This window comes from Abramis brama (genome assembly GCF_963993115.1).
Source record: "Abramis brama genome assembly, chromosome: 7".
NCBI lineage: Eukaryota > Metazoa > Chordata > Actinopteri > Cypriniformes > Leuciscidae > Abramis > Abramis brama.
Window position 1 is genome coordinate 21,339,095 of NC_139969.1, and position 25,041 is coordinate 21,364,135.

The 25,041-nt window shown below is 36.1% G+C and overlaps 1 protein-coding gene across 1 annotated transcript in view; it reads left to right on the forward strand.

The window, feature by feature from the left end:
* Positions 1–22,539, forward strand: part of glis1a (GLIS family zinc finger 1a) — a 33,801-nt gene extending 11,262 nt beyond the window's left edge. Inside the window, exons 4-11 of the mRNA XM_084120134.1 lie at positions 55–1,100; positions 4,328–4,489; positions 9,342–9,452; positions 10,211–10,355; positions 14,196–14,331; positions 19,273–19,412; positions 21,843–21,950; positions 22,029–22,539. Coding sequence (XP_083976260.1) covers positions 135–1,100; positions 4,328–4,489; positions 9,342–9,452; positions 10,211–10,355; positions 14,196–14,331; positions 19,273–19,412; positions 21,843–21,950; positions 22,029–22,057 — 1,797 coding nt within the window. The 5' untranslated portion in view covers positions 55–134 and the 3' untranslated portion in view covers positions 22,058–22,539. The remainder of the gene's footprint in view (positions 1–54; positions 1,101–4,327; positions 4,490–9,341; positions 9,453–10,210; positions 10,356–14,195; positions 14,332–19,272; positions 19,413–21,842; positions 21,951–22,028) is intronic.
* The last annotated feature ends 2,502 nt before the right edge of the window (positions 22,540–25,041 follow it).

Below are 25,041 nucleotides of genomic sequence, written 5' to 3' on the forward strand. Positions count from 1 at the left end.
CTCTTGTTTGAATTCACTGTCCAAATGCGTACATTTTTCTGATGTTTTTTCCAGGTACCTTGGGAATCATCACAGGTGCATCTCTACTTAAAACATTTGTGGGACCCCTGAATCATTTCTACAGTGGCCATTTGATGATCTGCATTCAGAGGGAAAGTAACTTGAAGAACATCATGAGGCCTGCTGGTCTCAGCCCAGCGGTTGCACAGCTGGAACAGTGTGGCCCGGTTAACAGTGATGAAAAGTACCTTACCTCTTTAAATCAAGCGATTCACTTGGAAGGTCTGAAGATGTGTAGCTTGTCTGAGTCACCTGTGTCGTTAAGAACAGATGATCACGATTTGGTCTGTTCCACAGAAAGTGCCATTGTGTCGTATTTCAGCGGGGTTAACAGTGACTCATCCTGCACTCTCTCGGTTGGAGATAACCTATCGCACGTTAGCGACACATTGTCCCCTTCCTTATTCTACTCTTCCATGTCTTCTTTCAGTGCCTTCTCTCCGTCCTTCTCTTCCCCTTCCTCCAGCCACTCATCTGGCTCAATGTCAGAGCTATGTTTGACTTCTCCATCTTTTTCAACTTTCTGCGGTCCACCTGAGGCCCAGGACCTTCTCTACAGCTGCACGCCACAGGAGAAATCTCCAGAAGGATGTTTGTATTCCAAGTCTCCTAAGCAAGAACCTGTTGTTGAATTTCATCTTTGTAACAAGAAGCTTCTACACAAGGAAGAACTGCTTCATTATCTCTGCATTGACTCGGACACAGCCAAGGAACAAACCCAGCACCTTAATTTTGAAGAGCTTCCCACACAGCAGCAGTTCAAGAATGGTTTGGCACTGAGTGGGATGCCTAGAGTTGAGGGAATGAATGGACACCTGAGGGAAGAACAGCCATGTAAATGGATGGATTGTAGGGCTACCTATGGACAGAAGGAAGAACTGGTGAGACACATAGAGAAAGTTCACATAGATCAACGAAAAGGGGAGGAATTTACCTGCTTCTGGGCAGGATGTGTCCGTCGGCACAAGCCCTTCAATGCTCGATACAAACTGCTTATTCACATGAGAGTCCATTCTGGTGAGAAGCCCAACAAATGCACGGTGAGTTTATTTATTTTATTTTTTAGGCCGTATACATGCATATTTGCCCTTTTACTGCAAGAACAGGGCATACAAAAAATGTCCCAAAATTCCACAAACTTGTGACATCATCTTGACCTGCGTGTTAGGAAAACAAGTAAATAATCTAATTCCATTTTCATCGTTTTTACACAAAAGCCACGGTCAGGCCAAACCGTTCTCATTGCCGTTCTCATTACGTGCTGATCCGGCCCAGCCGGTAAGGATATGGTTTCATGTTCCACTGTGGGGCTGATAACGGAGCTCTTTGGAATGTTACACTAATGTGTCAGTAGTTACCTTGGTAATGCAACAGTTTACAGACTATATGAGATGTAAATAGAGACCATGTTATGGAGGATGATCAGATATTTCTTTTAATTTTATTATTATCTTGTGTTAACTTCACTCAAATAGCATGCATTTCCAGCTACAGAGAAACTGGCAGCCAGACAAGACAAGTGACCAATCCTGAGTCGCAACGTTACTACATGCATTCTATCAGCACGGTTAGCCGAGAACGTACCGAGCCGAGCTCAAGTGGAAATATAACTGGAACTGTCCCTTACCGTTCTTAGAATCGTTCAGCCTGATGGTGGAAAAGTGGCTAAACTGTAGCGTTGACTTCATTTTTCGAGCTAAAACATTTAACCCCGTTACCAAAGTAACCAATCGAAGATAAAAGATGGAAAATCTGCATTTATCAACACCTACAAACAAATTAAAATTTTTCCAAAACTAGATCTAGCCTGCTATTATTATTCAAACAGTTGTTGGTAATAAACAAATCTTATATAAAATGAATAGAAATTTATATATAAATGATATTTGGTGAGCTGCATAAACATCATTTTCTGATGTCTTTTTTACCCTCTTGTTGCTTACTTACACAAGTATCACATCTATATCAAATTGTGCCAGACTATGACTCAGGTGTTGTTTTACTAATACATAATTTGTATCAATCAGTAAAAATTCAAGAGATTATTCTTTTAAACCATGCCAATTCTTTGAAGTAAGACATTTGTGAAAGACTGACATGTGGCCTCAATTTCTCTTAACCTCCAAAGATGGATGCATTGCAGATCTGAGAGATTTAGACATTTTAGAGTTGTTTATAGTTCACGTACAAATTGCCTTCGTGAGAGATGCTTGAAGTCTGATATTATGCAATGAGCAATTTAGTCAACTTATTCCAGGATAACTTTGAAGACGTTTTTTTAGACTACGATTTTTTTAATTAATTTCCTGATTGTTCTTTAGGTATTCAACAAGTGTGACTTGTAAGTGCCATTATGCTCTGTTAGCTGATATTGAATTATAAGAACAAGAATTGTATTTAATACTGTTCCGTCTCTTATTTTTGCAGAGAGATTTGCAGATATATATATAATATATATAATACAGACTATAACACAGAATGCAGTAACTGTTAGCAGTTATATCCATTACATGCTCAAATATATTATTGTAGGCAGGGATAAACTATAATAATTTAATACTTTAATGAAGCTGTGTTTCATTTCCTTCACAATGAGCCACATAGGAAATGTGTTTCTTTTTAGTGACGTAAGATAGCCATGGGATATTTTTTTTTAATCTATTTGCTGTTTTTATTTGTTTTATTTTTCTCTTTAAACTGTGGTGGCCGAAGGACTAGAATTTGGGAACTATTGTCAGATTTTTACACTTAAATGTAGTTGGATTATTAAACTATGTAACATTGTGATTTTTAATATAGGCCTATTTTTTTATATATTTTTTTACAGCATAGCTATCAATACAAAATGAACATTCATATGGATTTTGTAAAAATGTTATCAAGATCAAACATATTTTAAAAGTAAGAGTATATTATACATAATGCAGAAATTGTCTACTTTAACGTAAGTGTAATTCACCAAAAGTATATTTAGTTTGGATAAATATGTCTGCTAAATTAATAAATGTAAACGTCAACTTAATTTAAATTTTTTAGTTTTTTATGCATAGATATAAGGATGCTCAGTGAAACCCTATTCTTTTTTCATATAACCTCATCATGACATCACACCTGTGACCGCCAAAATGTGTTTTATAATTTTGCAGAATTGCTCCAACCAAAAGTCTGCATGACTGCGGCTGCCACCTTGAATCAGCCGGGCTTATTACTGACTCCCTCGCTGGCCTCTCTCCAACTCAAACATCTTAGCAGAGCCTTGTTCTAACAGGAACCAACTTTGAACATGTCTGTTTAATAAACTTTGTGGAGTGGCATGTGCTTGTGTGTGGATCTTCAGAACAGGCCTCATAAATGTGCATGAATTGACAACACAAATGGCACTTTTTGCAATTTACAACTAAAGGAACATTACAGTTTTATGTGGCTTGATATCTGTAATTTCCCAACATAATTTTTCAACTTAAAGCAGTTACCCACATGTCTTTTGAAAGCCATATGCCTTTCTTTCTTCTTGCTTTCTAATGTTCTGTGGAACACTAAATGAATTATTGCTAACTTCAACAGCTAATGCTAATACAATGAAAGTGAATGATTTTTGAGTAAATAATTGCTTAAATGTCAGTCTTTTCAGAAGAACTTGGAAAATATGCACACAAATAGAAGTCGCATGCATGGACTTCTTTTATGATGCTTTTTTTTTGTGTCATTTTGGAGCTTGACACCCCCATTCACTTTCATTGAATGAAAGGCAGCAGCTTGAACATTCTTCAGAGGTTCCCCTTTTGTGTTTCATGGAAGAGAGTCAGTCATACGGGTTTGTTACAACATGAGGGTGAGTGAATGATGCCAGGGTTTTCATTTTTGGGTGGACTACTGTTACATAACTGTCACTGTGGCAAAAGCATTTTCTGTTTCAAAACTGGTATCATTTTGAGTGTTAAAAAAAGACATGGAAAATGTTTCATGCAAGCGTTTTTTTTAATTTTCTTGGTATCAGACAAGAAATGTGGTTGTCGTTGTTTTTTTTTTTTAGGTGGAATGGCATTAGGTGACATAGTTTCACCAAAACCATCTGCCTTCTGTTTAATATCATCCTCTAATTAATATTAATTCCTGCTTGCAGTGCAAAGCATGTTGTGCTCTCTGCCACTGGACTATAAGTCATAATTTGCATGTATATGTACATTCTCATACAGTGAAGGACCTGGAGATATTTGTGAAGACTTGTTTTCTTCATATTTCTGTGTGTATGGGTGCTGTCTTACAGTTTGAAGGCTGCAGTAAGGCATTTTCCCGTCTGGAGAACCTAAAGATCCACCTACGCAGCCACACCGGAGAGAAGCCCTACATATGCCAGCATCCCGGCTGTTTCAAGGCCTTCAGCAATTCTAGTGATCGCGCCAAACACCAGCGCACACACCTGGACACGGTATGCATTACCGTTCTTACTGCTCTATCAGGTTAAAAAACACACACACACACACACACACACAAAAAAATGCACTGCAAACAATTATACAATGGAGTTCAAAAGACTGGGAAGAGAAAAAAATTAATATAAAATATTGAATTAATGTAACATTTATTCAGAATAAGCTCATAATAGTATTTATATATATGTGTGTGTGTGTGTATTAAAGGGATAGTTCGCCCAAAAATGAAAATTCTGTCATCATTTACTCACCCTCAAGTTGTTTCAAACCTGTATGAATTTCTTTTTTCTGCTGAACACAAAAGAAGATATTTTGAGAAATGTCGGTAACCAAAAGTTGATGGACCCCATTGACTTCCATTGTAGGAAAAAAAAAATACTATGGAAGTCAATGGGGTCCATCAACTGTTTGGTTACCGACATTTCTCAAAATATCTTCTTTTGTGTTCAGCAGAAAAAAGAAATTCATACAGGTTTGAAACAACTTGAGGGTGAGTAAATTATGACAGAATTTTCATTTTTGGGCAAACTATCCCTTTAAGAGCTTATTCTGAATAAATGTGTATATATATGTACAGTACTGTGCAAAAGTCCTAGGTATGTTAGTATCCTGGGTGTTAACATGCCTAAGACTTTTGCACAGTACTGTATATATATATATATATATATATATATATATACACACATACATATATACAGTACTGTGCAAAAGTCTTAGACATGTTAAAATGGTTTAAGTCAGTTATTTATATCTTTTGCTGTAGTGTGTCAGTAGGAAATATCAGTTTACATTTCCAAACATTCTTTTTGCCATTAATTGTAATAATCCAGTGAGATTTGTGTATGCACAAGGAGTCTGACAACAGCCAGGATGATCTGATCTCACCATCATCGAGTCTGTCTGTGATTACATGAAGAAGCAGAAAAAACTGAGACTAAATCCAGAAGAACTGCGGGAACGTCTCCGAGATGCTTGAAGAAACCTTCCTGCAAAGCTACCTGAAAAACTATGCGCAAGTGTACCTGGACAAAAGCCGTTTTAAACGCAAAGGGTTGTTACACCATATATTGATTTGAATTAGTTAATAGAAGTTAAATCATAAATAAATTCAATTTGTGATTTTATTTTTGAAAGCATTCTCACTTCACAGCATTTTAACACAAGTGCCAGTACTTTTCACAGTAGCCTAATGTAGCTTTGCAGGAAGGTTTCTTCAAACATCTTGGAGACGTTCCCGCAGTTCTTCTGGATTTAGTTTGTCTCAGTTTTTTCTTGTTTCTTCATGTAATCACAGACGGACTCGATGATGGTGAGATCAGATCATCCTGGCTGCTGTCAGACTCCTTGTGCATACAGAAATCTCACTGGATTATTACAAGTAATGGCAAAAAGAATGTTTGGAAATGTAAACTGATATTTCCTACTGACACACTACAGCAAAAGATATAAATAACTGACTCTATATATATATATCTATATCTATATCTATATATATATATATATATATATATATATAATTTTTATTTTTTTTAATTTTTTTATACAGTACTGTGCAAAAGTCTTAGGCATGTTAATACCCCCCCCCCCCCAAAAAAAAAGAAAAAAAGGTCACTATTACTATAACAGGTTTTTTAGGTCACTAATTAAATCAACAAACTAAGTAGTTATGTTTCATCATGAATATACACTCTTTCATGTGTGTTACCCAGTCTGAAAAGGTATACACCAATAACGAAAACAAACAAGTGAGGAAAGCTTACTTGTCACTTTTTCCAGACATGGTAGTCCCCTAAAATAACAGGGTTTTATTTACACTCAATTCAGAGTAAGGAATTATAGTCTGGAACAGTGGAGAGGTCTCCTTTTACTTTAATGACTTAAGAAAAAACTTAAGCCACTTCAGTGACTACTAGCTCTGGCTGCACATCTCTTTCCGCAGCTCTCATGCCAGCCTGTAAAGCTGTGTAACAACCAGCTTGCAAGTGATATCTGTTTCCTAAGTACATATAAGTCAACAGAGCTGATTTATTCAAAACAGGGTGGTTTGGTTTCATTCGCTGCTGTCAGTAAGGTTTTGATGACAGCTATAGCACTTCTAATTGTAGACATGCTAACCGTGCAAAAATCATAATTCGTCACTTAGATGAGTGGAGCACATCTGTGAAGGGAATTGTTATCACTGTTATCATTATGTCACTATGTATTATTAATGCAAACCTTGGGAAAGTTATCCAATAAAGCATTTATTTTTCCTTCTCACCCTCTAAATGTGCAGCTGAAACATATGATGTAAGAAGTGCATTGCTAGAGAGACAACATTATTGATTAGTCTGTGCTGTTTTCAGAATTTGTGTAGCTCAAGGTGACGTGTGTGGTTAATATTTGAAGTGGACAGCTGCGGAGATTTCATAATATTTACTGAATGTTTTTGTGTGCGTATCACTCTGCACATGTGTATCAGCCTTTGGAGGGTTTGTTTGATGTTGTCATGTGAAGAACGTTTTTTTTTCTTTAGAAAAGTCATGAAAGTATTTATTAATTTTCATAACATAGTGTATTTTTAATTTTGGGATTAAAATTAATTTTGCTTCATAAAGTCAAAAACAACAAAAAGTGTTTTCAACTGTTAATATAATGAAGAAAATTAAATTAAAAATTAAAAATGTAATTATTCAAAAGAAAACCTTAACTAGTTTGGCATATAGACTACGGTTCAAAAGTTTGTAGATTTAAAAAAAAAAGTCTCATACTCACCAAGGCTGGATTTATTTTATGAAAAATACAGTAAAATTGTTAAATATTATTACAATTTTAAATAACTGTTTTCTATTTGAATAAATTAAAAATGTAATTTATTCCTGTGATGATAAAGCTGAATTTTCAGCATCATTACTACAGTCTTCAGTGTCACATGATCCTTCAGAAATCATTCTAATATGATGATTTGATATTCAAGAAACATTTCTTATTATTATCAAGGTGTCATGTGCTTGTAGTTAAAATCCCAAGGATGATGTGTGACACAGAATGAACAATAACAGACTCAAATATGAAAAGCAATTACACTACACAAGAACCATAGAACTCAACTTAACACTAGCTATTTTTCCATCCACCTTTTTTATGCGCATTTTGGAATATCGCATAAAAAACTGCTGGATGGAAACGCCAAGATGCGCATAAATTAGAAAAATGTGTATAAAAAAACGTATGTGCTCATTTGAGTTGGATACATTCTTTATCCGATAAGAAAACATGCGCATAAACAATGATGGAAACACATTTATTGAATAAATTCCTCCATGCGCATCAAAAAAATCATGTGACTTTGCGAATTGCGATGGGACCGCATAACTGGACTAACTAGCGGACTGATCTTTTTGCGCAGCATCTGAAATGCTGTTTTGATTGTTCTGAAATGCTTGAGCAAAGTCTGTCATCAGTAATAATTACCTTCCAGAACGATCTTACATGACTGTATTCCCAAACAGCAGGCATCTTCCTTCGAAATGCGTTTATTGCGTTTCGTCTGCGCGCTCTATTATATGTGAAAATTATTATATACAGTAGCTTCTCCTATGCTTCCTAGTGATATTTAAAGGCAGTTTATCAGGAAGTGATGATTTTTTTTTTCTCTCCGACTCGCAAACAATGCGTTATTCCCATTTTGCGCATAAATTGAATTCGCAACTTTGGATGGAAACATAGTACTGACGACGCACAATCATGAACTGAAGAAACAGAGGGTTAAATACACAAGGCTTGATAATTAATGGAACAGGGGAGAGGTGTGAACTAATCAGAAACCATGACAACTAATGATGAACTCGAACACAGGCAAAACAGTGACAAAGAAAACCATGGCTGCATCCGAAAGCTTAAATACATTCCAAGGTAGGAAGGCATCAAGGCACGTTCAAATCCAAAGTTAATTTCACTTCCTGTCTCCTGAGATACCTTCATCTGACTGATTTTTGAAGGCAGAATAGATGTATCCTTTGCTGCCTTTGATATCCCACAATCCTATACGTTCCATTCGGTGACTGTTGAGCTACAAAAAGAAAGATGGCGTCTGAACTTTGCGGATGCTGGTCAGTTTGTGTGTAAATGTTTGACCAAAGAAGGTTTGACCAAAGAAATGACTACTTTAGTAATTAAATATTTGTTTAGTTCTCACCAAAGCTCTCTCTATTTTGCTGATTATCATTAAACTGTTACGCTGCCGAAATCGTGAGGTGCCTTAATGCGCAAACACTGTCTACAGAGTCATTGCTTATAAGAACAGCATTTATTTCAAATTTAAATGGTTTGTACAATTATAAATGTTTTACTCTCACTTTTGATCAGTTTAATACATCCTTCCTGAATAAATGTATTAATTTCTTTTAGAAAAAAAATCTTACTGGTCAAAAACATTTTTGAACAGTACTTTATTATTAATATTATTATTATTTTAAAGCAGTGAAGCTGTTTTGTTTTATTTGTTATTATTTTGTTGTATTATTAATATGTGAAAACCTTTTTTCATCAAATTAAAGTCATGTGGTACAACATGCAGGAAAAAAAAAACAACAACGTAAAACTGGAAATTATATCATAGAGAGGACCCCTGCATACCCATATGACAAGCCAAGGTTAGTTCAGGTTGTAAAATGTCATGGGATTTGACCACTCTAGAAAATATAATGATATTTATAAATGAAGTATTTTATAATTTGCAAATATTTCTTGTTATTTTATATTTTATATTGTTCATAACTCATTGAATTAAGCATATGAATGACTAATTTATCCTTATCTATTCTTCTGTGCCTCTTGCTTTATTATTTTATGCAACGCTCTTCATAGAAACCCTATGCATGTCAGCTCCCAGGATGCACCAAACGTTACACCGACCCCAGCTCGTTGCGCAAACACATCAAGGTCCACTCCACTAAATCCCTGCACGCACAGGACAAGGTAACGGTTTCAAGTGTTTGTTTTTGTATCGGGAGACTCTTGTAACAATCTCACCCTCACTCCATAACTTAATAACCTAAAAAAAAAATTGCACACACACATCTAGTTAGATGAACTTAATTACCTGATAAATTATGTCACATTGTTTATTGCATTAACTTCATCTGTAATTGTCATCTCAGAGACCTTTGATGAAAATGCCTATTGTTTTATGGGCTGTTCCTGCTTTCCAAACAAAAGAGAATGAAGGAGATCTTTGTGTATTCCCATGGTTTTGGCATTCTAAACAAGAACACATGTGTTCCCGTAATACAGTTAATAAGCAGTGCAGTTCTATTCCTCAAGACGCCAGATGTGACATGCAAATAGCAAACATGCTCACCAGCTCCACTGAATGCTCAAATGAATCAACAACAGAAAGTTTTCTCAGCCTCAATAAGACTTTGCCACTCTCACAGTCAAGCTATAGATCCTTGCAAAAACGTTATGAGCGGTACTGCTCTACAAAGGCAAAATGCGGGAAATGCGATACGTTGGAACAGAAAAATGCTTTCATTTTTTATTTATTTAATTTCTTTGATTTTTAAATTAGTTTTCACGCTTTTTGACTTTGCTTGAGCCAAATCCATGTCACAGGACAGATCCTAGTCTAAAGGCTCCATACTGGTCATGACCTGATTTTGACATCTGGTGATTGTGTTTCAGATTGGGACATCAGTGCTTTCTATTTTATAAGATATGTTTTCTAATATTGACAGGTCCAGCTAGGCAATAAGGTGGAGCAGGAAGTTATGGATGTGAGCCTTGGCTTGCAGCATCTCCATGGCTCTACTCCTTCAGTACACAGCCCAAACTACAGGTGTCCCACCTCCCTCCCTAAGATTCATCAGGAAGGCTTTACTGGTAGGTGTGCTTGTGGGCAATGCTGCATTGGGCTTTTTGCTATGGAAGGCCTGAGAGACATTTTCCAGCTTGTGCTGTATAACTGAAGAAAGCAAAGTGTGCCTGATAGAAATGACCAGCATGTTGTGTTTTAAATGCTGGTCCTGGCATCTTCTTGGCATCCTAACTAACCAGCTTCCACAGAAAGACTCCAGCTTCTGGAAATTTATTCTGGTCTTTGGCTGGTCTTTTCTGCATGAAAGAATATTTGAAGCTATAATTGTATCAATGTACAGCAAATTTCACAACTAAAAAATAAATAAAATAAAATAAAAATTCTTAATGCGTAAAATTAAGAATTTAAGGTCTTAAAAATAAATAAAAGATGTTTAAAATAAAAATCTGAATGCGTAAAAAAGTCAAAATACAAAATTCTAATATTTTAAAACTAAATATAGTATAATAGTATAAAACTAAACATAATACCAGTCATTATTATTTATACGACTATAGGATTCATCTGACGGAATGTGACAGCAACATCTACTGTATCTCTAGATGCATTTTAAGTCTTTTTAAACCTGAAAACTGATAAAAGCAACGAAATTGTCAAAGACACCATTTAGTGCGTGTTTACATATGAAAACAATTGATAAACAGCTCTGTTTGTTCTCCCGATAGTGTCTGTTTTTTTAACTGACTGAGAAATGGCTTCAGATGATTCAGTGCAGAAAAGAAAAGAACGTTTTTCAGGGTTCCCACGGGTCCTTGAAATCCTTGAAAGTTTGTGAATCTAAAAAAAAAAATTCAAGGCCCTGGAAAGTTTTTGAAAATAAACATACATAGATACAGGTCCTTGAAAGTGCTTGAATTTTTCTGGAAAAAATTCCATATTATTCCCTCAAGTCCACTAATGTGTTATTTCGCCAACACTTCGTGGCCTATGCATACTAGCTTGCTTGATTTACGTTAGTTACGCGCATTTTCGCGTTACGTTAAGTGTTTCCCGTTAAGTGCTTTCGCACCAAACTCCAACGATGGTACCTCAACGTTTCATGCAAAAGTTAATATCAGATCATTTTAGAATACAGTATAGGATGTACCAAATATTCTTCAGTTTTATGCAAATCAGAAATACGACAAATAGAATATCTGATCTCTGTCATATGGCCAAAAAAAGTTTTTTTGCATAGTTGTGTTTGAGACAAAAAAAAAAACTGTAACAATGTATCTTACAAGCTAATACGATGTAACCTTGCTCTCACTTGAAATGTGTCCCCACATTAAGTCCTTGAATTTGAGGATATTGGACCTGGAAAGTTCTTGAAAGGTCCTTGAATTTGAAGTTAACCAAGGTGTGGGAACCCTGGTTTTTGCAAACACGTTTGGCCAATTCGCCCAAAAAGAAAGAATCAACCCACAAGAATCATTACTTCACGAATGATTGGAAACGCTGGTTTAGTCAATAGAAATACGGGACATAATAACTGCTGAAATATTTGCACGGAAAACGTTTCTCAGGTCAGTCGGAGAGCTCATGGTAAGCACAGTGTGTACAGCCACAGTAAGATATACAGTAAGATATACTACCATTCAAAAGTTTGGGTACAGTATGATTTTTTTTATTATCAATGAATTTTGCTGCTTAATATTTTTGTAGAAACTGTGCTACATTTTTTCAGGAGTCTTTGATTAATAGAATTTATTATCTTTTGTAACATTATAAATAAATATTTTTACTGTCTTTTAATCAATTTGATGCATCCTTGCTGAATACAAGTATTCAGTTCTTTAAAAGAAATCGTACTGACCTCACACTTTTGAAAGCTAGTGTAAAAGAACCCAATAATGAGAGTAAAAGATGACATTGTGTAACCCTGCACACAAGCAGTCTGTGTAATTCCAGCTGCTATCCAATTTTAACCAGTGCACAGAAAATAAGTTTATATGTGCATGCCATTTAGCATTATAGATGTGTCGAGTGGAGTATGTGCTCAGAGCAGCGTCCACTCCCTTCCTCATTTCCCTATACCCATCATTTACACTACGTACTATTTCTGACATCAGCTGTTCCGACAAGCTCAAAAGGCCAGTGTTTGCGCAGTCACTGGGCTCACACCATGGGCAAACGGCCACCACACGCATGTCTCTCACACTCCAGGATCTTTTCCATTCCAGCTGTTTTTCCTTCAGATGCTTGAGACTGAGTCAAGAAGCTGTCAGACAGTGCAGGGCTCTTTTAGTCAACACCTGAAGTGAAAATGCATGAGGGCAATGCACACTAAATGCCTTAGACGACTTTTATAAAAGATGTGACGGGCAGACAGAAGCAACAGATTTTTCAGTCGTCTAATTCTGCCTAATAAGAAAGAAGCAACTGTTTCGAATGAAGAATGACTGTGAAAGATGTTTAACATCAACAAGCCAAACTGACTACATTATTACATGATTTCTGACCTTGATCAATCAGGAAGAATAAATTAATTTAAACGTTAATGTTGTGACTTTCAGTTCCTCTTCGGTTCTTCAAATTTTAAACCACATGAATGTAATTAAAAATTCTAATTTTAGGTTTCTTCAACATTTTTGCCACTAAATCAGCAAGATTTTACCCAGTCTTACAACACATTATGTGATATAACTTTACCTAGTGTGTAATGTTGCTGTTTGAGCATAAAAAAGATCTGCAAGGTTACAAAGTCCGCTCCAAAGGGAGATATTTTATTTAACAGAATACACTTTTCAAGAACTACAACGAACGACTCGTTTGGACTACAGTGCACTTTTTCTGGATCTTATGAAATCATAACGGAATATGCAAAAAAAGTTAACCGGCACTAGAGAAGATGGAGAGTGTCGTTGCTGTTTTTTACACCCCAGTAAAAGTTTGTCTTAAGGCTGACAAACTTAATGGTTAAAATGTATTTTTAACACTGTTCCTGAACAATATTACCTCAACATTTGTCTGTGCGCTGTACATTTTACGGAGAACAGCTTTCAGAAGAGAGTACAAGGCAGGCTATATGCACAAAAGCTTTTCCTGAAAGACATAGCCATTCCCATTTTGTCGGGACAATCTGTTGTTTATGGATCACAACTTGTAAGTATGTCTTATTATTTGTAGTTGTGTTTTCTATTAACAGTTCCATTTTTTTTTTTTTTTTTTTTTTGTAGTTTTATGTAGTTGCTAAGCTATGATGTAAATGATGTATTGATGTAGTGTTTACTTTAGCTTTTGTAAGCTCTTGCTTTTGTAAGACTTCACCAGCCCTTAGGAAAATTATCCATGATTTTGTGATTGATTACTGTTTGTATTACCATAGTTTTCCGACAAATATGAATAAATTGTGGATAACATCATATCTATAAGAAAAAAAAAGAAAAAAAAAACGTACCACTCTGAAACGTCCTGTAAAATCCGTGCGTGCAAAGACCGTGCTTGAAATCCGTTCAGCACAATCCTCTTGTTCATTAACATTGTCCATTAAGCCCGTCTTTAAAAAAAAAAGTCACTTGTCCTCACCAAGGCTGCATTTATTTGATCAAAAGTACAGTAAAAACAGTAATATTGTGAAATATTATTACAATTTAAAATAACTGTTTTCTATTTTAATATATTTTCAAATATAATTTATTCCTGTGATGGCAAAGCTGAATTTTTAGTCTGATTTGTTGCTCAAGAAATATTTCTTCTCAGTGTTGTTTGAGTTCATATTGAAATCCGATTGTAAAAGACTTAATCAGTGTCTCCTTTTGCTCTTAATTGCATTGCTGTCTTGAAGAAGCAACTGTGAAGTACCTGTAAAGCGATCTCGTTTGTGATTTTTCTTCTTTTTTTTTTTCATTCCTGTTGGTTTACAGCATACTCAGAGGAGGATGAATCATGTAGCGGAGTCTTATCTGGAACCTCCAGTGTAACTCTGGAGCAGCCCAGAATGGAGCACAGCAGCATCAGCCTTCACAACCATCTGCACAATAACAAGCTCAGTCAGACGAGGTGAGGATCTTGATTCTTTTGTGAACAAAGTGATGCCCATGTTTTTGAGTGCACTATTTTGCATTGTGATGATAGTGGACATTTCGGTGGCAAACATTAGTCGGCCACCCCAGGATGGCATCCTAGTAACGCCACTGCCTCAAAACATAGCATAATATAAATTTTAGCAAACATAAAGCATGGAATCCAGTTTGCTTCTCTGATACATATGGGAACAGTTTTACTTGAGTCTAATTGGCTATTTGTCACTGACTGGAGGACTCCATCTGCAGTGCATATATGTGCGTCAACCACAGCAGTTAGCAACATGTGCTTATGATGTGAAACATTAAAAAAGCACAGCCGATGAGATGGGAGCAAATCATCCCTGCCCTGAGAACGAAGACATTATGATGTGTGGCAATGCGTTTCCTCAGTAGAAAAATATGATCATTATGCTTTCGCATTATGCATTATGGTCTTTTTTACAACACAGTTAACCCATGACCTGTTCTCTCAATATTACTGTTGCGCTGTCATGCAAATATGTGCCGATTGTGAAGGGATTTGATCTAATATGGATGTCTTGCATTAAGATCTTAAGCCATATGGACAATTCAGAGATCATAGGGATTTCTTTTGCAATTTTGGTCACTGTTGTGGTCACTATTGTGTCTTGTGTAAATTTTGGTTCTTAGAAAATGCTTTAATAATTATTCTTGTCACTTCATTTTTCTTTAATGTTGTCGTTAAAGAAGGATATTGTTATGTTGTCGCTCACCACAAACAGGCAGTGTTTGTTTCTGAACGTTTGCTTATCCAGACGTGTCCGGAAAGGGAACACATGCCATGACTTGCTTTATGTAAACAACAATCACTCTTGAGGTGATGTGACAAAAACACTGTGCAACAAACTCTGTGTCTGTAAACAGGAAATGTGTTTTATCAAATAAAACATCAGCAGAGCCTATACTTCCTGCACACTATTTGTTGCTAGCTAACCTACCATTGACTATGTGACAGAAACATTGAAGGCTTGGGTTTGTGATCCCAAAACAGAAAGCTCATTTTACATGATATTAAACATTTTATAACTAAATCATCTTTTCTAACTCCCGTCATCAGAATCTGATCCCATTGCAAAATGTGTTTCGTTTGGCAAAAAAATAAGCATTTAGGAGACGTTGCTTACTGAGTACTGAGTATTGTTATTTCAAAACCCTGTTATGAAATGTGAGATTTTGAGTGACTTGTGGTTGATTTTTGTGTGAATGTGGGTGTATGTTGATGGACTTGCTTTTAAAACATGTATCAGAAAAGATTCTATCATTTAGAGTTCCTCTGGATATTTCATCAGTTATTAGCCATTAGATCTTCCTGCCAAACCGATGATTCAGTTTGATTTATGTTTGCATTAAAATATATGGGTAGTTGAAATACTCTGAAGATGACATGTTCTGCAGATTGACCAGCTTTACTTCATCTAAAACTATTTGAGCATTTTCCACATGATTTTATAATTTATGTGCATGCTATTTTATGACCTCATATTAAAGGATTTTTTGTACTTTTTAAAAATGATATACATCACTTCACACCACCATTTACTAAAAAAGTAGCTAAAAAAGTGATTCAAATTGTGGAAAAACTTTCACAGCTTCTAAAAGACATACTTTTCCTTTATACAGTATAATACCATCGAAAAGTTTAGGGTCAGTAAGATTTTTATTTTATTTTATTTTAAGAAAGATACTTTTATTAATCAAAGATGCATTAAATTGATCAAAAGTAGCAGTAATTACATTGTTACAAAAGATTTATATTCCAAATAAATGCTGTTCTCTTGAACCTTCAATTTCTAAAAAAAATCCTAAATTTGAAAATATTAAGCAGCACAACTGTTTTCAACATTGATAAAGATAAGAAATGTTTCTTAAGCAGTAAACTGGTATATATAATAGGAATAAATGATGATTTAAACACAATATTTAAAAATATTAATGTTTTTACTTTATTTCTAATCAAATAAATCTAGTCTTGGTGCTTTTAGAGCTCCTTTAGTTGTCAGAGCAATGTTTGATAATAGTAATAACTTTTCTTCCACCTGTATGTTTAAAAGAGGAGGACTGTTGGATCCATAAAATCTTTTCCAAGATGAAAGTTCCTTCCCTGTAAAGTTGAGTCATTTCATTAACTTATTGAATGACATCCTCAAACATGACAGGATACGTTACCTAAAAGTCTTTAAACAGGTCTTTCACTTCAGTGTGCTTGCTGAATGTAACGCACTGTCAACTAAGAGGAGGATCAATGTGATTGGTAAATTGGGATTTTTAAACGCTGCATGAAAGATTCCTCTCATTCCAGCCTAAGGGTGCGTACGGGCAGCTGGCTGTGATTAATGCATGTAGAGAGGCTCGCTGTAAAATATATAGAGTGGAACTGTTTTCTGAGTTTTGTGCTGACAGCCGCTCTATTGGGACTCGGCCCTCTGCTCCACACACATGAGCAGCGCTGCAGCGCAACGCCCTCCCCCTCCAAACACACACAGAGCACTTATCTTCCTCTTATACTCTTTGATAGGACACAGCACCACAAACCATGATGGATGGATGGATGGATGGATGGATGGATGGATGGATGGATGGATGGATGGATGGATGGATGGATGGATGGATGGATGGATGGATGGATGGACGTCTCATATTCTGTGTTCATTTGACTAAACCCTTTGAGCTGACAAGTTTTTAAAATCCAAGTTTAGGTTTAAGTTAGATACAATTTTGTTTCTAATATGGTGGGTAAATTGAAGTTACATTTCAAACCAGTAAAATGTATATTCAGGAACATCCAGCCCAAATATTTGTGTATTAAAACAATCAAATTGAATTGAAATTTATTTTCCCTGAATTTTTTCTTTTCTTAGACTTGTGGACCTATACACAAAACATTGTCAAAAACATTAAATAAATTAGAACAGTAAATAATAATAAATATTATTTAATTAATAAAATTGAAAAAAAAAAATGTAATAACCTAAAATATTTTTTTTATAACAAAATAAAGATTACAAGATTACAAAAAATATATATATATTATACAGTTGTGGTCAGAATTATTGGCACCCCTGGTAAATATGATCAAAGATGGCTGTAAAATGTAAAAAATAAATCTGAATTGTTTATCCTTTTGATCTTTTATTTAAAAAATGCACAAAAATCTAACCTTTCATTGAAGTAAAATTGAAAATGGGGGGAAAATCACATTATGAAATAAATGTTTTTCTCCAAAAACATGTTGGCCACAATTATTGGCACCCCTAGAATTTTTTTTAATTTTTTTTTTTTAGTAAAATAACTAAGAGGTATATTCCCATTTAATATTTACTTTTGTTTAGCTCACCAGGGTGACTAGGAACATGAAATTGTCTAACTAGACTTCTTTTTTCACAGGAGTTTAAATATGAGGAAACACAAAGGCCAAATTCCCTTAATCATCCATCACAATGAGTAAAACCAAAGAATATAGTTCTGATGTGCATCAAAAGATTGTTGAGCTTCACAAAATAGAAAGTGGCTGAAAGAAAATAGCTACAGTAAAGCATTGAAAATTCCCATTTCCACCATCAGGGCAAAAATTAAGAAGTTCCAATCAACTAAAGACGTTACGAATCTGCCTGGAAGAGGACGTGTGTCTATATTGTCTTAATGTACGGTGAGGAGGAGAGTTTGAGTGAGATTACTTGAGTCTTGGGGGTCAGAAAGCCTAAAAAAATATACAAACAACCCCTACATCACCACGTTGTTTGGGAGGGTTTCAAGAAAAATCCTCACTCATCCAAAAATAAATTCCAGCATATTCAGTTGTCAGACATGGCTGGAACTTCAAAAGGGACCGGATTCTAATTCAATGGTCAGATAAAAAAAAAAAAAAAGAGCTTTTTGGCAGCAAACCCACCAGATGTGTTTGGTGCAAACAGGGATAAAAAGTACCCCATGCCCACGGTTAAATATACTGCTGGATCTTTAATGTTATGGGCCTGTTTTTTTCTGGAGGTCCTGGACCTCTTGTTCAGACACTTGGTATCATGGATTCTAGCAAATATCAACAGATAAAAAATTAAAACCGTACGGCCTCTGCTAGAAATTTTATAATGGGCCGTGGTCTTCCATCAGGGCAACGTTCCAAAACAAACATTCAGTTCCCTGACCTGAACCCTATAGAAACTGAGTGGGGTGAACTGAAGAGAAGCACCAACATGGAGCTGGGGATTCTGTATAGAGGAATGGTCTCTGGTCTCTTGTTAGGTGTTCTCCAAACTCAGCTCATCTGTTTATGACTGGTTAGTTGACGCTGGGGTGTAGCTCTATTTATGCTGATGTGAGTTATATTGACAAAAGAATCTTGTTGATGAATAACACTGAAGATCTTCCAAAAGATGCTTGGGCCGAACTCCCTCTGGCCTCTCTGCAAGGGACCACATAATTTAAATGATGCTTCTTTACAGGCTAGCTGTGAGTCCCTCTGAGATAAAGCCTATGGCTCTCAAGAGGAATGAGTTCGAAATAGAAACATTCTTTCATCGGTTACTGAACTCTAGCTGGATTCATGTATTAGACGTGCTCATTCCTCTTAGTTAGTACTGCATGTGAACTATTTGTTTTTATGCATCATGACAATCTTTTTTTTTTTTTTTTAAAGCAGTTCTTGGCAGAATTTGACATGCACTAGAATGAATGAATGAATGAATGAATGTAAAATTGATAACAATAAAATAAATACATACAATCTTAATGCATTTTTTATTCTTGATGCACTATATTTGATCTATAAAGAATAATGATTAAATTCATGCAACAATGAATCATGGGACTTGAAATTTAATCATTTGAAGGTCATTAAATACATTTTAGTAGACGTTAAGCATGCATGAATTTAAAAGCAACTGCTGTGTTCTTTCAGACTTTCTCCACTGGTTTGTGGAATCAACCTGGTCACTGGTACCAATGAGCTCCAGTTGGTCTCTGAGAAACACAGCTCCTTCCTAAACCCACATCAAAAACTCAACCAGATGTTTAATGAAGTACCAATAAATCAGCACGGTAAGAAAGTTATTCTGTATTACCTTCATTAATGCTAAAATTTGGTGAAAGGCATTCTTCACTCTGCTGGTTTTTATAGTCTCGATATTTCCGCAAACTGACAACTTGTTGGCACCAGGGTGGGAATTATGTAATTTTAGGGGCAAGGCCATTTGGCCTCCACCTTTTCTTTTTTTTTAGGGGCACCAAGGCCATATGACAGGGCACAAAGGCCATTGACTACAATTCGATGGTTTTCCCATTCAGATTGATACCATAACATCCTAATTTGGAATTAGACATGGATTATGACTTTTTTAATTAAAAAAAAACATTTTTTAATGAGAGAGAGAGAGAGAGAGCGCCATTACATTCAGAAGGTATACACCCTCACACAACAATAGAAACAACATAAATGCCAATAAAAGCATTCAAAATATTCATTCATATATCATGTGAGAATGTGAGTGTGAGAGAGAGAACCATTTCATCCAGAAGGTATAAAATAATCGGATAAAAAAAAAAAGTGTGTGTTTTTAAACAACCAAAACAAATAATGCATAACGAAAATGATGTGGCTGTAAAATGATCAAGCATTTAGCTTTTATTTCTCAAAATAAAAAAAATAAAAAAATAAACAAAAACAGAGGTAGGCTATTTATTCCAACTCCAACATTTGGTTCCAAAACTAAGCCTATTTATTGTAATTTTTACCCATTTAGTGCCAGTGCCAACAATTATATAACAATACAGTTAAGTCAACTTTATACTGTAAAACATGTATAACATCTAAAACTATGAATACAAACTTAAATAGTAAAGGCCATTTGGCCTTAGTTTTGACTTCTTAATACAACATTACAAAAAAAGGATTGCACCTTCTTCAAATTACCCACCGGAGAACAAAAATAAATGAAATGAATATAAAATATCAAGCCAAACAGGTTCACAATGTATACAATTTATATATATATATATATATAAATAAAAAAAAAGTGTAGCTTTGAAAAGGGGAATGTTTTATTGCAAATATGCATTTTGTTAAACAGAAAAAGAACAGCATTTTGTTTTTCACTTAGGCTAGTTGAAGTATATTAGCACGTTTTGTAGTATTATATTTTTTTGTTAATTGAAAATGTTCTATGCTCAATTACTTTGGTAGCCGATTATGTCTTCCCCAAAAGTACGAGTGGATTTGGATAAGCAGGCTGGGGAGTTTCATTTTTTGTTGTTTTTTTACAAACAAGGTCTCTCAAAGACTGCAATACAATATTTGTTCCTCCATCACGTCCCGGTGTATACAGTGAATGCATGCTGAAATTACTGTTGCGTGACATAAAAGTTTAAGCATAGGCTATGTGATGCATTGCCGCAATTGGTCTGACTGGCGCGTGAGAGAGACGAGGGTGCGTGTGTGCGCGCGCGCGTGTGTGTGTGTGTGTGAAGGGGTTCTTTTTTTAGGCTATACTCTCTTGCAATTGAACGTGAATACGTTCGTTTACTACTTAAAAACATCAAAGCTAAACATCATATCCAGTCAACCCGCATCACGACATCGCTACAAATACAGTATGGGATTAAAATCAGCGAACATCAATGTGTAGGTTTCGGCACGGGCGGAAATATTGGCGCTGGGTTAAAAAAAAATGCGAGGGACAGAATCGTTACCTTGTTTCAGCGACGCTGAAAGGAAGCGATCCCAAACTTTAGACATTCTCTGCCGTCTATGGATCACGCGCTATAGTGTGCTTCCTGAACACTGAACAACGGTCCGTGTGAAACAATCAGATCCCCGCTCGCTGTAATTCAAAGCAAGCCCACTATGCCGCACTGGCGCTTTATACATGGAACTTGGACAGGACCAGGGCACACAGGCCACTGTGGCCGTACGATGATTTTTTTTTCACGGGGCATGAAGGCCAAAGTGTAGGGCAACGGCGGCCATGGCCGCGTGGCCGCGGTATAATTCCCACCCTGGTTGGCACCAATGCTGGAATATGCATTAACTTTACAAAACGCAGCAGCGTTAGTCAGCAAAGTAAGTCTGGGACAAAAACCTCGTTTCAACTGATTTTACGGCCTGTTTCAGGAAGGCCTTCATTTACGGGAACACAGAGCATTTCATGAAGAGGTTCATTGTTGCTGTTTAAGATTTATAGTTGGATTTACTTGTTTCCTATTGTCTACGTGGTTAGTTTATAATAACAAGTGGCAATGATTAAAATCTGGCTCTGTTAAATCAGTGTTCAACGATAGCTCAAAAACCGCTAAATTAGATAATTTAATCGGACCCATGTGCATGTTGACTTGGCTGGAAAGATGATTAGACCCCTTTGTAAACAGCATGTGAGTTTTTAGGATGCTTCATAAATCCTTTAAATATTGAGGTGATTTAATTTTAAAAAGATGTTTGTATTTAGCTAATTCTGTACTTTCTGTGTCTTTGTCTAGTTTTTCAGGGCACTTTTAATCGTGTTGAGCAGATTTCCAGTAATGAAAGAGATGATCTGCATAATTTTGACCAAAATGGATTTCCTTTTACTTGTATAAACTCCTCTGGTAAGTGTCAGTTTATGTCAGTCAGCTCCTAACCCTCATCTCTGGTTCAGTTCTTCAAACCTCCCTCTTTGTTGACAGGATACAGCCTAACTCAGGACATACGGTAGGTGAGTGGGAATCGCCCCTGCTCGCTGTCCTGCTCCGGTCCGGATCTATATGAACACTGCCACGGACAGATTTGCTCTCTATAGACTGAGACACACATTTGACCCACCGCACCTGAGAGCAGCAGCGTAGGAACGAGGAAAGCATGGGCTTTGAGGAAGTGGAGCAACATCCACTGAGAGATTCCTTGAGCATTGAGTCAGAGAAAAGAGAAACTCCTTGGCTTGGGCACTGGTGGTGTGATGATGATGATGATGATGATGATGATGATGATGCAGCCTTATGCTTTGATGCTGAACAGACACTGTAATTTTCTGAGTGTGAACAGAGAATGTTAGGAGATATGCTGTTTACACTGAGTTGGTAACATGACACATTCTTTATGTAATGTTTTGCTGTATTTTCAAACATTAGTTTCATGTGTGATGCCTGTATCACATCATATGGGTGTATCATTTTGCCTTTTTCAAATAAATGACAATGTAAAAATCTGTCTATCTGTCTGTCTGTCGTGCAACCTGTCTATCGTTCTGTCTGTCCATCTGTCTATCAATCTATCCGGATAGTTTCAGGCGTTTGACCATGAAATGCTCGTCCGCAGGCTAACAGAAGGAGAATGCTTCCATCTTGTGGTTAACTCGAATAATAACTCCTAAAAAGTTCGTCCTCCTTTTACTCGCACTGTAGGCTAGTTTAACTTTCAGCTAATAAAAAAGTGACCAGGTTTCTGAAATGAAAACCTCCAAGTCACTTCCTAGTTCACTGGTCCAAAAAGAAAAAGATCTCATTGAAATCTCATTTATTAGGCTATAATGAATATCTATCTATAAATTACAGGAACGTCTGTCTGTCTGTCTGTCTGTCTGTCTGTGTGTGTGTCTGTTAACCGCATATCTCTCGAACCGTTAGTCCGATGGATTTCAAACTTGACAGGTGTCTCGCTACGGGCACGAGTAAGTGCAGTGCCAAGTTTGACGTTGTTTGGATGAGAAATGCTAAAGATATCGTTAAATATATCATTTTTAAAAGGTTGTGGTTTAAAAATAAACATTCTGACATTAGAGGGTTGTATCGTTCAAAGAAGCCCCAAGAAGGATGTGGTTTAAAAATAAACATTCTGACATGATTCTGTCAGCTACACTGTTTACTTCTGAATATTATAGTTTGGTTCTAGAACGTGATAAATCCATTTTGATTAATTTGAGTAAAAATGTGTTTTCTTTACCAAGAAAGTGGCAAGATGAAAACCACTATTTTCTGTTTCAAACTTTCACATAGCATCTTTAGGTTATAATAACATAAAAAATTCAAATCCAGATTTGGATTTTCAAAGATCTATTATAAAAACGGATTATTTTTCCCCAAAAATGCAATAAATTCATGACACTTTTTTTTTCCAAAATGCTATCATATTGAAACTGTTGAAATCAGCCATCACTAAGGAATATCTCCTGAACTTTTTTGACGGCGATCAGCTCACAAAAACTGATTTTGCACGGGCACTTTGCACTGCTCCCTGAATCCATGCGCTTATTCATTTGTGGATGTAAACTGAATCTGTAAGTCAGCTATGCTGTTTACTTCTGCATATTATATTTAATTCTGGTGCGCTTAAAGTTATCGCTATTGTGTAATAGTAGCCTATGCTATTCACCAACTAAACATATCCTATTCAATGTGTTCACAGTCTCTTTCACGGGCTTCATTTGTAGTAGCCTATTCACAAACTGTTTCCTCAAGCATAGCGTTTTCTCGGAGTTCACTGTGTGCTTTCTACCATGCACAAATAAAAATGTCACTGAACTTTTGCTGTGTAATTGTAACAATGAGCACTCAAACACACCAAACCAACAATTACTAAAAACACACTCAAAAACTGATTTTGCACGGGCATTTTGCACTAGCACTTAGAAGGTTGTTGTATACATTCAATACATACATAATTACATAATTCAATGCGTTCACAGTCTCTTTCACGGGCACCAAACCAACAATTACTAAAAACACACACAAAAACTGATTTTGCACGGGCATATGCGTTGCGACGGCGGAACTTTGGCGAACGTTTAAAATTGTGTGCAAATCATGTTCAGGCCCTTTTATGTAATAATAGGCCTAACGTTACATACAAATAATATTACTTATTACTTAATATTACTTACTTAATTTAACATGAGTAAGTTAGTTATAATGTGACTACCTTGAAACCGATAGCTTTGTCTCTTCTTTATTGATGATAATAGTGATTGCTCATCGATCATGTCTCGTCGTAAGTTCTGCATGGCTATTATTAGTATTGGAGCCAGTGGAGCGCGTTAGCGCAACCATGTAATCAGTGTATATTACCCTCTGTTGGTGAAAATAATCACTACACGACTGCTCTGGCAACCAGCAGTCTCTGTTGGTCGGGCTTTTGCAGTTTATTTTCGGGTTGTTTTGAACGTGCTGTAAAAACGGGGGCATTTTCGGGGACAGCTCTTAGTCGGATACAGAACTCCAAAAACAGGGACTGTCCCCGGAAAACAAAACAGACGGGTCTGATCAGCCTAGCTATAAAGCAACTCTGGGTATTTATATTATTCTTATATTATTCTAAAGTTGATTCTAAGGTTCAGCTCTTGGTAGGACATTTTATATAAAATAATCAATATAAAGTATATTCTAGCATTCTGATTTTACAGAAAGAGCGCGAGCAGCGTGTTGTTGCTATGGTTACCACATCAGGCGAACGCTGCAGTTTTCTACCGCGCTTCTTAGCACACTCTTTTATGGTTTGTGGACTTTTACCCAACTCTTGTGGTTACTAAAACGTTGTTTGAAAATGCTCTTGAAACGAATATAGTTTCATGTAAAAGGAATAGGCCTTTTTAAGACAGCCCCATCCCCCTCCAAACACCCCACAAACTCAGACCCACATGAAGCAAATGAGGGAAGTCTGCCCTGCCAGGTAACGTTACGTTTCCCTCTCGCTGTGTTCACTCACTCA